We start from the raw sequence: 13,163 nt of genomic DNA, 5'->3' as shown, positions 1-13,163 counted from the left end.
AAAGGCAGGGACCAGGCCTGTCCACTCTACCAAGACCCCAGATCTGAGCTCCAGGCACGATGCAGACCTCAGTAAATATTTGGCGAACGCCCCATCGAGTGAATTTGAGAGTCTCTCTTAATGAGGTTGGTTCCCTGCATCTGACACTGTCTCCCACCGTCTCTACATACCAGCTCCCACCCCCCAACACCGTCCTGAAGCCCTGGCACAGTCTCTGGCCTCCCCAGGCTCGTGCCACAGAAGATCCATGAGAGCAGAGACACATTTGTCCTATGGCCCTGAGCCTCGTCCCAGTCGGGAGCCTGGCACATAGTGTTTGCTCAATAAATATTCGTTGAATCAAAGCAGAATAAACGCCGTTGCAGGATTACATTTGTACAATATTCGCCCCTACTCCTCCTCCCCCTCTGCTCCCTCCCGCAGGATTTCTTTTCTTCTTTTGCTCTTTCCTTTTCAGACAGCAAAGGCATTTCTGAGCCCCAGGCTCAGGAAAAGACGTGACAGCTGAAAGCAAGAAAAACATGTCTCTTGTGTGGATTTGTGGATTCAAAAGCTCAGGCCCTGAGAGGACCAGAAAGAACACATAGAAAGGGCAAAGATTTGGAGGAAATCGCAAGACATCCCTGCTTCCCAGGCTGGAAAAAAAATGTTCTGAACTGTCAGAAGGAGAAGAGCTGAAAAAGAAACAGATTGATTGCAGGGGGGGGGGGGGCAGAGAAAGTAGTTCTTAGAGGTGCTTGTGTGTGATGTAGGAAAAGGCACCCCTTCTGGGAGCCCAGCTTGGCAACTGGAGCACAGACCGAATGCTGCCCTTAGTTGGTTCTGTCCTCCAGTGCTCATGTGGAGTGCACAACCTGTACAACCATACAGGGCACCCCTGCGCACTCCTGCCAAACCCCAGAGGAGGCTGGGAAAGCTCAGACAGGACCGTAGGGTCTAGATTCCAAGGAAATCTGTGCCTCCCATCCCAGGTGAAGCCCTCATGGGGCAGGGGTGGTCCTACAAAGAAGTGGCCCAGGCAGGAGGAGCCTGGGAGAGCCTCAGGGTTTCCCCAAGCACCTGATGAGGACCCTAAGTGAGGACCAGGTGGGCTGTAGCCTCCCTGAGGACCCCTGGGAAAAGATGACAGCCACAGGTCACCACCTTCCCGTCCACACGCACCACTACTTGGCACACGGACACCGCCTTAGAATGAGCCAAAACCCCAAGTAAATTTGGGACCAGAGAGCGCCCGACCTCCAGGAGACTGAGACGGAATATGTGCCTCAGAGCCACAGTGAGGATCCCAAATAGAAAACAAGAGGTCGCGTTTTGGGCACATCAAAGGTGTGCACTGAGATTCTCCTACCGGCTGTGCCCAGTGAACATCTGTGGAACGTGTGCTGAATGAATGACAAGTGACCGCTACTTCTCTGCAGCCCTGATTCATTCTGCCCTGGTCTCATTATCAGGGCACCCAAGCTCGCCAACCGCTTGAGGGCAGGGATCAGCCTGCGGCAACTCCAGGTCCTGCACACGGGCCTACATGTAAGTGCTCCCGGCCTGCGCATTCAACGGAATTATTATAAATGCACGGAATTTTCCCCAGGCTCCATGATCCCAAACTTCCCCTTCCCTGCCCTCCCATTCTCTCAGATGGCAGAATTCCCAAAGCCCGGAGCCGACCTAGACCTACGAGGGGGACCGTGGATACAGCAGCACAGCCTGATGGGTGAGCCTTTTAGGATTTGAGACGTGTCTACACTAGCAGAGGAGCCCTGCCCCGTTCAGCTGCCGCCACGAATCTTGGCGTGGTCTGAGGTCGGGCTCATCACAGGCAGTTGGACCTCGGGGATTCAAGGGCAGAGGTGACTAGGTCACTTGTTCTGGGAGTTCCTGGAGCTTTATGGGGCCGAGGACTTGGAGCTTCCCGGAGCTAGCACTGGGGTCTTACATGCTTCGAGGCCCTCCCAGCCTGGGCACTCCGATGGCCCCGGGCCACCTCTCCCCCGGCCCCTGTCCATGGCCTGGGCTCCAGCCTGCCGCCTGCCTGGTGGCCACAGTCACATAACATTTTATTCTGGGTCCTTGTGGTAAGACCACACATTCTGTCCGTGTTTGGCATCTGTAGATGTGGATCGTGTCTCCTGGCCCGTGTCTGTGAGTTCTTTCCCCTGCGTCTGCCCCTCCTCTGTGGCCAGAAGGTCAGTGCCCGCCCCTGGCTGGCCACCTCTTTGCCTCCCCAGCTGGAGTCCCTGCTGCCTCCCCAGCTCTGAACCCGGCTTTGTCACTCACTAGCAGTGTCCTTGGCATGTTATTGAAGTTGCTGTAACCACGGTGACCGCCCCCCCCCCCGGCCCCCCAGGCCTCTCCTCTGGGTGCAACTGCTTGCCTCTGGGTGCAAAGGTCTGGTGACCAGCCCACCTCCGCCACCCACAGGGCTCCCCCCACCACCTACCCCCTGCAATTCCCCATGCCCCGCACGGGGTCCCTGCCACTGAGGGTGATCTGAGGAGGGCAGGTTCCGTCTGTTTCCCTCCTCTCCTCTTCTCCCTCTGCCTCCGCCCCAGGGCTGTCTGCCCACACAATCCCAGCCATTTCTTCCCTGGGGCCCTCTTCACTGGCTCCAGGAGAGGAAGCTCACCAGACAGAGACTATGATGTTGCAGGGTCTTTTATTAAAACCAGGTGAGTCACTCCATTCGCTGAGAAAAGGCACACTTATGTTCCAGATCCACGTCGCCTCCCTCGGGCTGGGGGGTGGCTGGCCACTCTGTCCAGACCTCTTTTTCATTACAGATGGACACTGGGGGGCAGTGATGGATCAGAGCGTTCTTATGGCCGGGCCTTGGTTTATGGCTTGGATTTGGGATCAGAGGGGAGGGTGAAGGTGTGGTTGAGTTTGAGGAGGTTGGAGGGATTGGGCTGGAGTTTAGGAGAGAGGAGAAGTGTGACCAGAACTCTGTGGGCCACAGTGAGCAAAGGGCCACATTCCTCCCGGTCCCCGGGGCGGTGACCCTCCACAAGGGGCCCAGGCCCCAGGCCCGCGAAGCCACCCTGTACAGCCTCTCCCGCCCACTTCTCATCAACAAAGCGGACACTCAGAAGCAAAGTCTACACGGCTACAGGAGATCAGGCCCGCCCGCCCCTGGGGCCCCGGGGCCCACGTGGGTGGGGGCGACAGCGTCCAGGGGCTTAGCCCTGGAACCCCAGCTCCTTGTACTTGGCTGCGATGTCATTCCGGAACAGCTCCAGGGCCTTTTTCATGGCCGCCTCCGTGTCGGCGTGGAAGTCCCCGGAATGCTTGCTCTGCAGGACCTGGATGATGGCATCTGAGATGAACTGCAGCGGGGAGGAGAGAGGGGTGCGGGTCACGGGAGCCAGACGGGAATCAGGCTGAGCGCCCCCTTCTCTTTATTCCACGCCCATTTATGGAGCTTACTACACACCAGGCGTGCGTCCGAGGGCTGTCCCTGGATTCGTTCCTTCGCTCCCTACCACCCTGTAAGACAGGTGCCCCGGGGAGCCAGGCCCACCTCGGTACAGGCTCCAGGTCACGTAGCCAGGTGGGCCGGCTCACCTGCCACCCCCCTCAGCTAGTGCTGGGGATGCGGGGGCCCGGGGCACTGCCTCCGCGCTGGCAGCCGGAGGGAAGGGAAATGCTCCTATTCCATGGTTTTACCCAGGATTTTGCAGCCAGAAAATCTAGGAAAAAACTATTTCCATCCACATGTGTTTAATTTTTGCATTCAGTGGCTTAGTGTGGTTATTGCTCCAAGTAGCCTGTGTGGGCGCTGGTGGGGGGCAGAGCATCCTATTTTCTATACCAAACACAGAGCCGGTGCTCAGAATTATTGGTGGAGGGGGAAGGGGGGAGGTCGAGGAAGGGCCACTGCTCGCCCTCAGGACCCATCCTGTCCCGTACCAACGTCACTGTCCCACGTGCGCTCAGACACCCACAGCGCCATTCCCAGGAACATCTACAGCACCGCTGCTTTAGCCACTGAAAGATCTCAGCGCCGTAAAATGCCACTGGGCCTTTTTGACATTTAGTCAAGACTTGATGCCAACCGCAGCCCTGGCCGGTGGACCAAGCGGCATCAGGTTACAGAGGCCCAGACGGGAACATAGCCAGATCACATAGCAAGTGGACGGCAGGGCTGGAATTTGCACCCAGGGGGTTGTAGACAAACGGCCGCCAGAGCCAGGGACGGACGCAGGGACCACACCTCGGTTGGCTTTTCCCATTTTCTCACCCCGCGCACAAGTGACCACAGGCAGGTGGCGGGGGGCACATGTTGACAGAGACCTCAAGAGGCACAAATGGCAACACCCAGTAAACACGGTTCTGCCCAGAAATAGGGACGGCGGGGCGCCCGGGGGGCGCAGTGGGTTAAGCGTCAGATTCTTGGTTTCGGCCCAGGTCATGATCTCAGGTTGGTTGTGAGATCGAGCCCTGCGTCAGGCTTCACACTGGGCATGGAGCCTGCTTAAGATCCTCTCCCTCTGCCCCTGCCCCTCCTCCCGGCCCTCATGCTCTCTCTCTTTCGCTCTCAAAAAAAAAAAGAAAGAAAGAAAGAAAGAAAGAAAGAAAGAAAGAAAGAAAAGAAAGAAAAAGGAAGAGAAAGGGACAGCTCCACAAACACCTGCCTTTGGGCACCGATCTGGACACATGCGTAAGCTCACCCTTCAGGTCATAAATGTCACACAACAGAGAGGGGGTTCGGGCTACCGTGACGTAAACCCTGCCCTGGAGACCATGGGACACCCAGGTTCCAGGCCCTGCTCTGCTGTGACCCCCATGTGTGACTTCACCCTAAAACAGCAGCTCAGGCGACCCCATTGGGTCTCCCCACTCAGACCCTAGGGGCAGAGCCACTAACATCTAGGAGAGTATGGGCCAGGCCAGCCAGACAATTGAGAAAAATTGCCCTTGGCACCCAGTGCCCTCTGTGGTCCCCTCCGTCCCAGCTGGGGAGCAGCAGCCCCTTTGCAGAGCATGGGAGGAGGTCTCACAGCAGGGTGTGGGGAACCCGAGGCTCCACCTCAGATTTTTCAGGGTTTGCGCAGTGAATTAAACTTGTTTGAAGTAGACCTGGGTTCTTGTCCCCGGGCCGGCGAGGTGCCCTTGAGTCATCGTTTTCTCTCTCTGAGCCTGCTTCCCGGTCCCCCTAGAGGCTCATTCAGGCTGTACAGTGAGGCCACCACATGCCACTGGGGTTCAGAAATGGGAGAGCGGGGTCTGCCCCCGAGGAGCTCAGGCCCCAGCCCAGAGACACCTGGGGAGATGCAGAAATCACAGTACAGCCGGGCAGGTGCCGTGGCAGGGGTGAGGTGGGGCGGGGGGGGGGTGCTGGTGGATGGAGCAGCTGATGGCCACATGCAGGGGAGGTGGCCCCAGGGGATGGACAGGGCTCTGCTGCCAAGAGGAGATGGGGAGGGCAGGGGCCACAGCGTGCGCGGCATCTCCAAGGCAGGACCCACTCCTCACGTGTGTGAGGCTGAGCGGATGGGCGGGCAGGGCCGTCTGGGTGTGATCTGTGAGGCAGCTGTGATCTGTGGGGTGCATGGGGGGAGGCTGAGGGGCTGAAGACATGGGTGGAGGTGGTTGATGGGAGACATGGTGCCACAGGGGTGAAGAGCCGGAGTTCCCAGGTCCCGCAGCTCAGACCGTAGCCACCGACTACTTAGCTATGTGACCTCGGGCCTGCTCCTTAACCTCTCTGAGCCTCCAGTTTCCAAATCTGTACAGTGGGTATGAGAAGGACACCTGCCTGGCGCGGGGTCTGCTAATTGCCTGCCCCATGTCCGTCTTCTCCCTCTGCCTGGGTAACAGAACACCAGCTGTACCTGCAGCGGCAAGAGGCCTACCATCCCCGGTTCCCGTGCAGATGGATGTGGTCTTACAACTGACTTCTGGCCAGTGAGACGTAAATAAAACTGTTGGATGGAATTTCTGTGACTCCCTAAAAGAGAGCTTTCCTCTCTTCTTCCTGCTTCCTGTTTGGAGTATAGTGCAGATGGCTGGAGATCTCGCAGCCACGTTGGACCAGGAGTCAACTTTGGGGATTCATGCCAACATCGGCAGCAGGGAAAGAGCCTGCACCCCGGGCGGCTGTGGGGCCCCCAAGCCAGCTCTGGACTCCCTACTTCTGAACTTCCTTTGTGGCAAAGAAGAAGGGGCCCTGGATGCAGTGCCTCACCTGGGGGAGGCTGTGGGAATTTCACGCAGCCATCCAGGTGAAGGCTTCCCTGGCCCTCCTCATGGTAGCGATGACCACGATCTTGATCCTCCTCCCTGCACCAGCCTGGCTACTGCTCCCACCTCCAGGGTTTGCTCCTATCCCCCTTAGGCCCTCTCTGCCACCCCAGGCCCAGGGCTTCCTCTTGTCACACCCCTCCCCCTACTGGCTGTAGAGGCAAGACCTGCAGCTCAGACTCTCCCCTGCCCACCAACTCCCCCCGTCCACCAGCCACCCCTACCGCAGGATGGAGCCCCAGCAATTGTCTTGCCACTTCCTGTGGCACAGGGGCTAGAAGCAGAGGGTCTGGAGGCATGGCCCCTGGTTTGAATCCTGGGAGTGTGCCGTAGACAAGCTATCACCCTCCCTGTGCCTCAGTTTACTCATCTGCCCAATGGGTACAAGAATGGTACCTTCCCGCAGGGGGCAGAGAAGGGGTGCACCCCTGCTTCCTCTGAATAACATCCTGATTTGGGGGAGAAATGGGTTTAGTCTCTGTGACCCCCGGAGGAAGGCAAAGCAGGCGATAGCTCCCCTTTACAGATAAGGGAACGGGGTACAAAGAGGAAGCACAGGGGTCACCCATGCATCAGCAGCCCAGCTGGAACTCAGGCCCAAATCACACCCCTTTCGAGGCTCCTCCTTCCTCTTGCCCGCCCTGCCCGCCCCTGCCCTGCCTCCCACCTCCAGGTACTTGACGGGGATCTTGTGCTTGGTGGCATGTGACTGGGCCAGGGGCTTCAGCTCGGCCTCGTGATGCCCCTTCTTCTTAAGGATGCCCCCCAGGGCGGTGAGCACGGTGTTGCCATGCTTCTTCAGGTCCTCGGAGCCCTTCATCTCATCCTCTGTCTTCAGGTGCTTGAACTTGTCGAACTTATCCAGGGTCTCGGGGTGGTTCTTAAAGAGCCTGTGGGCACAAGGAGGTCTGCAGTCAGACACTGCAGTGTCTGGGACACCCCACTGGGACGCGCAGTAGGGTCTGGAGGTGGCCAGGCACCATTTCCAGCCGGAGCCTCCCTACTTCCCAGCTGGGTGGCCTTGGGTGCGTCCCCCACCTCTGTGCTTCAGCTTTCTCATCTGAGCACACAGATGACTGTTGCCCCACCCGTAGTGGTGATTACGTGAGCGCGAGAAGGCCGAGCGCATGCGGCGGAGGGGCTCCCCATTACCATCTTCCTCATCCTCATCGTCTGCTACTGCGCCAGGCGGGGAGGGAGGACGTGGTGGCCTGGCTCCCTGGCTTCACCCCAATCTCCTCCAAGTTGTTTGGAGGGCAAGTGACCAACTGGCATCACGGTTAGAGGTGGGGTGGGGGGTGGGAGGGGCACCGGGGCTGGAGGACCCTGGATCTGATGGTACCCCCTGTGCACTGGGCCCTGCACCTGCAGGCTGTGCACCTGCATCTCCCATTTTACAGATGAGCACACAGAGGCTCAGAGGGGATAAGTCGTAACTCAACATTACAGGGCGGGTGTGAGGCAGGGCCAAGGCCTGAGTGACCCAAAAAGTAGACCCAGCGGGGGGCCATCCCTGCGGCTTCCTGCCTCGGGATCATCCTTTGGTTGCCTGAATACTTTCAGCTACAGGAGGCTCACTACCACTCCAGATTAGCTCTCAGGCTCAGAAAGCACTTGCTTGTTTTGCGGTTGGACCCCCTCCCCACTGCGTCCCTCCTGGGCTCCCACAGTAGGATGGTGAGGCCCCTGGGATGGGGCAGGGGAGGGAGCCACCTGCCCCGGAGCCAGTGTGTTGGCCGCAGACGGACTCTGCCTGTGAACCTGAGCATCCACCTGAACCTTGGACCTGCGTTTCCTGCTGTGGAAAGGTGGGTGTTGGCTGAAGGGAGTCCTACCTGCCGCCTGGGCAGGGGTGGTTCTCCCCATTTCACCTGTTGGCGAGAGGACTACAGAGGTAGGTGATGTGCCCAGGGTCACCCGGCTGGCCGGTGGTGGCAAGGCCTGCTGCAGGGGCTGGATGGTTCTACAGCTCACACCCAAGGTGGTGTGTCACAGCCTGAAGTGTTGGCAGGGGTGACACTACCTGCTCGGCTTTCCCACCCCCGGCTTCAGGCCCTGGGAAAGTTTGTCCTGTATAACTTCCCGCCGAGGCCTGCAGCCCTGCCGCGGACACGCTCCTGTTTGTGACCACATCAGACGGCACACACACAGGCGTGCACAGGGTAGCACCAGCAGGGAGCACATCCTTCCCCCAGGAGCCAATCCCTCCTGCTTCCCCAGATCGCCCAGGGCTGTCCTCGCCCTGCCCCGCGTCACCACATCACCAGCCCCAGCCCCGCCAAGCCTTGTGCACTGACAGCTCCTCTCCGGCAGTTTTCACCCAAGGGTCCCTGAGCTCCACTTATTATCTGGTGACAATGATCCTCAACCCCCCGCCTCACAGATGCGAGACCCAGTACCCGCATGTGAAGGCCAGATGTCGGGACACTGGAGAGAGCCTGTCGGGGGCAGGAGAGGCCCCAGGACCTGGCACCAAAGCCAGGGGATCGCAGATATCCTGGGGGGCTCCCAGAGGTGATGGAGAAAGAACACGGGGCTGAGATTTGTGGAAACTGAGGCCCAGTCCCTGCTGCCTCTAATGTGCTATGTGACGCTGAAGAAGTCACTCAACTTCTCTGGCTCAGGGCTCACCCGTCTATAAACCAAAAGGGTTGGTCTAGCTGATATCTCAGCCTCCAAATCCTAAGGCTTGACCCCTGCCTCACCTTCCCCACCAGTGAGCCAGCAAAGGGAGCCCAGATTTACTTTGAACAGTGCGGGAAAATCGGGCTAGTCAGCACCCCCAGACCATTCTGGAGCCTCCCTCCCCTGGCCCATGGTCTTGCCACCGGGAGCCCCGGGCAGCCACACAGGGCCACACCTGGGTTTACCTGCAAATGGACAGAGGAAACCCCTCACCCCGCAGAGAAGGGTGGACAGATTTTCTCTACTGGTTCAGAAGCCCCGTGTTGTCACCTCCAGTCCCACATCCACCCACCTCGCTTGTCACAGGCCCGGGAGGCCCCCTCCCAGCCATCCTCTGAATGGAGGCCCCATCGGACACCCACACGGCAGACTGAGGACTGGGACCTCCTCCGAGGACTACTTCTCTGCTCCACACCCAAGAACCGGACTGAGGAGGGGGCCCCCTCTGGTGTGGCAGGAGCGGGGGTGGGGGACCAGTGGAGCGCGGGGCTCCCAAGCGGGCATGTGATAGGCCAGGGTCCGAGCTGCCTGGATTTGAATTCCAGCTGTGCGACCGTGGGCAAGTCACTCAACCTCTCTGTTCAGGGTGGTGATCATAACATCTACCCCATAAGGCACTTGTGAGGCTTTAAGTGAGTGAAGATGCATGAAGCACCCAACACAGGGCCAGGTGGTGTGCACGTGTCCATACTCGCTGTCCTCACCCCTCCTTCTTGTTGCCACCACCGTGATCACTGCCACGGCCCCCACTGTCACCAATATCATCACCATCACCATCATTGCCATCAGGATCAGGGATTTGGGGTCCTGCCTGCAGCTGCCCCTGGCTGGCAGTGACCCTCAGGCCCTGTTTCCTCTCTGTAACATGAGAAGTACTGGCTACCAGCAGTGATTTTCAAACATTTCGTGGCCTCAAAATTCTTGGCCTAAATGCAAAAATATAAGAGAAGGAAAGGCAGGAGCACACCCGGAAGCCCCCTCAGTCCTGGGCCCCTGCCCCGCTCCTGCAGCCAGGCTCTCCAAGCGACCCTCGGGCTTTTTCGTTCCAGCCCTTTGTGATCATGTACTTGCAGCGAAGCCCTCGGTGTTTTATTAGCAGGCTCAGTGGAGCAGATTTGTTGTCTTTTACAGGCAGACGTGGAGGACAATGACCTTGCCAAGGTCGCTGAGGAAGCCCAGGCTCAGGGCTGGAACAGAACCAAGAGGCTAGCTCTCACAGAGGCACGTGCAGCCCCGGGAATTGGCATCCCCTCCCCACCCTCCACACACAGGGGGGCCCTCCTCCCCGACCCCAACACCCAGCGGGCGGGACCAGTTGGCATGGTCTCCGGTCTCTGCACGTCCCACAGCCTAGGACACAGCAGGGCATTGAGCTTTCTGGGACCTTCCAGGGCCCTAGAGTCTCAGGCATCATGTCTCATCCCTGGCCCTTGGCCCCTGGCCCCTGGCCCCTGGCAGGTCTTCTTGATCCACCCTGGGCCAGGAGAGAATGTTTCCCCTGATGACATAATACTCCAAGTCTCCTTCAAGTCACTGCCCTGGGGGGCTGGTGGCCCCCAGATCACCTTGGAGAGACTTGCACTTGGCAAACTGGTCCCCAACCCCAACAACCCTGCCTCTTCTCCAAAAGCAAGGGAGGAGCATGGGCTCAGGGAATGCCAGGGCCTGAGAGCAGAGAGGGACCTCAGAGACCCTGGCTGACAACCAAGAGGCAAACAGGACCATGAAAGGAGGAGTGACTTGTCCAAGGTCACACAGTAAATGTGGCTGCAGAGCAGATGTCAATTTGGGGGGTACTTTTGTCTCCCCAAACAGGACCTGTTGCAGCCCCCGCAGCCTGCTATCAGAAGACAGGCGGAGAAAGGCATAAGGGGACACCCTGATTATGCCACCACCCTTCCCCAACGTTTCTAGCGTGGCCTCCCAGGGCTCGGACTTCGGGTCACAGAGCTTATGGGCCTGGCCATTCTCCCTGGATGGGGGAGTGGGAACGGAAGCGCGAGGGAGACTAGAAAGACACCTGAGTGGGAGAGGAAAATCTGGCTGACAAAGGAGAAGGTCCCCTTGCTCCCAGCTGCAGAAATGTTGATTTACGCCCAGTTACATGGTTGACTCGTGCTGCCCAGAGCACGAGAGAAGGGACCAGAAGAGGGGTCTCACACCATCTGGGGTGGCGGGCAGTGGGAAAAGAAAGTCCCACAGTCCATCCTTTATGGACAAAGCTTGGGATTTTGTTTTCTTTTGCGTATTCTGGAACCCCTTGCTATAGCAGTCAAGCCGTGCTTGGAGGCCACACCATTAAGAGCTCTCGAATTCAAGGCTTCCTCAACATTTGGGGTCACGAAATGGGCCTCTGTCTTTTGTTTTCTAATTATCGTACTGTGAAGATCCGTAGTCTGGCTCCACCCATAACAATTACTACCACCTTCTAGAACCTGTTATATTCCAGGAACAGTGCCAGGCCCTTCTCGTGCATTATCTTATTCCATTCTCACTTCCACTCTAAAATGTAGATATTAGCATATCTACCCTGCTGCCACCCTGCCGCCATTGTAGAGGAGAGGCTGTTAGACTCAGAGAGGTTGTGTACCGTCCCAAAGGTCACACAGCTGCTCAGTGGCAGAGCCAATTCTTGAGCTGCAGGTCTCATCTAGAAGACCATGTCTTAGCCTTGACAACTTACAGACCTTAAAGTACTTGTGACTCAGGGGAGGTCCTGCCCCTCTCAGGTCCTTTATGTCCTCATCCATTAAGTGACGCAGCTGGACGAGACGTCTCGGGGCCCTTGCTCATTCTGTCTACAATTCTAGGATTCCTCTTGGTGGGCACAAGGCACCCAGGGTTTGAGCAGTCTTCTCTTGCTGCTGACACAGGCATGAGCTGGATCCCTTTTCCTTTCTCCCTTCCCGGACTCAAGTCGCTGACTCTTACAAAGCAAAGGGGAACCAAGCGGGGGCTTTAATAAATTCAACTGATGCAGCCAACTGGTCAACCCCACACAAATATTCCACCTTACAGGCTCACACCTTTGATCTTTGAGGGGTGGGTGACAGAGGCAATGGGATCTCTTCCTTTTACCTGATGAGGACCTCCTGCCCATGGCCCGCCAGGTCAGTCTCCACCTTCCCCCAGATATTCAGCACCAACTGCCATTCCCCGTCGCTGAGCCCCATGGTACAGGCTGAAGAAGACAAAAAGAGCAAGTCCGGGCTGACTCGGCGTCCTGGCTTTGACAGCTGGGGTTTGAGATCTCCTGGCCCCAAAGGGATTTTATACTTTCCCTGAAGCTTGACACAGATCACTTGACGGCTCGCTCACTCTCTCTCTCTCTTTCTCTCCTCCTCCCTTCTTTTCATGTGGGGTCTAATCTTTTCCTTTCTGTAGCTCTCACATGGAAGCTATTTTGGGGCAGGTGCCATTGTGGGGTGGTAGGACAACTCAGGCCACAGGGACGTGGGGGTGTTTGTGTATGTGGCAAGAGCAGGGAGGAGGCTGGGCCACTGTCTGGAGTCTCCGAGGCCAGCAGAAAGGGCACCATCAAAGCCAAAGCCAGCAGCCTGAAACTCAACTCCCCCCGTTGTCAGCCATCCCAGGAGGAGCTGTCATGCTCAGGCAGCAGCACGCTGGCTGGCCCTGGGGCTGGCCTGGCCCTGAGAGTCTCCTTGTCCTCAGCCCGCCCACTTTGCCAGACTGCCCCTCACCCAGGCAGAGGCGGAGGGCAGGAGCCAAGGTGGTACCCCTTATAGCTGGTTGAAGCCCAGGCAAACCCACAGCTCCGTGGAGTCTGAATTTTCCCACTGTACCCAGAAAACTCCTGGCTTAGTGGCCTTCACAGCCTCACTCAGCTATTTCCTTCTGAGAAGCTTTGCTTGACATCGCCCCCTGAGGCACAATTAATTTCTTCCGCCTTCCATTTACGTGTAGGTACTCCTGCTGTGCTGCTCCCTTCGTTGGGCCATGTTTCCATGCTGGCTCCATCCATCCATCCATCCATCCATCCATCCACTCTCTCACCCATTCATCCATCATCTGCCCATCAATCCATTCATCTATCCAACACATAGTTAGGGAGTATCTACTGTGTGATGGAAACTGCTACATGCCGAGGAAAACAAAACTAAATGAACACATTCTTGTGTTCAAGAAACTCATAATCTCTTGGGGAGATAAAAGGAACAAGCTTATAGTACAGTTGAGTTAGTGCTATGATCAAGGTACACAGGCCCTTCTTTCCATCAACA

At 57.6% G+C, this 13,163-nt stretch overlaps 1 protein-coding gene across 1 annotated transcript; it reads right to left on the bottom strand.

Annotated features, from left to right (window-relative positions):
• Window positions 1–2,636: 2,636 nt before the first annotated feature.
• MB (myoglobin) lies at window positions 2,637–12,190 on the bottom strand. The gene is made up of 3 exons (XM_041756726.1): window positions 12,001–12,190; window positions 6,905–7,127; window positions 2,637–3,320 (listed from the first exon to the last, which is right to left on the bottom strand). Exons 1-3 carry the CDS (start codon window positions 12,093–12,095, stop codon window positions 3,174–3,176), a joined length of 465 nt encoding a protein of 154 aa, XP_041612660.1. The 5' UTR covers window positions 12,096–12,190; the 3' UTR covers window positions 2,637–3,173.
• Window positions 12,191–13,163: the final 973 nt, after the last annotated feature.

This window comes from Vulpes lagopus, chromosome 5 (assembly GCF_018345385.1).
Source record: "Vulpes lagopus strain Blue_001 chromosome 5, ASM1834538v1, whole genome shotgun sequence".
NCBI lineage: Eukaryota > Metazoa > Chordata > Mammalia > Carnivora > Canidae > Vulpes > Vulpes lagopus.
The sequence above is the reverse complement of the archived record's forward strand: the minus strand, read 5'-3'. Positions and strand labels throughout refer to the sequence as shown.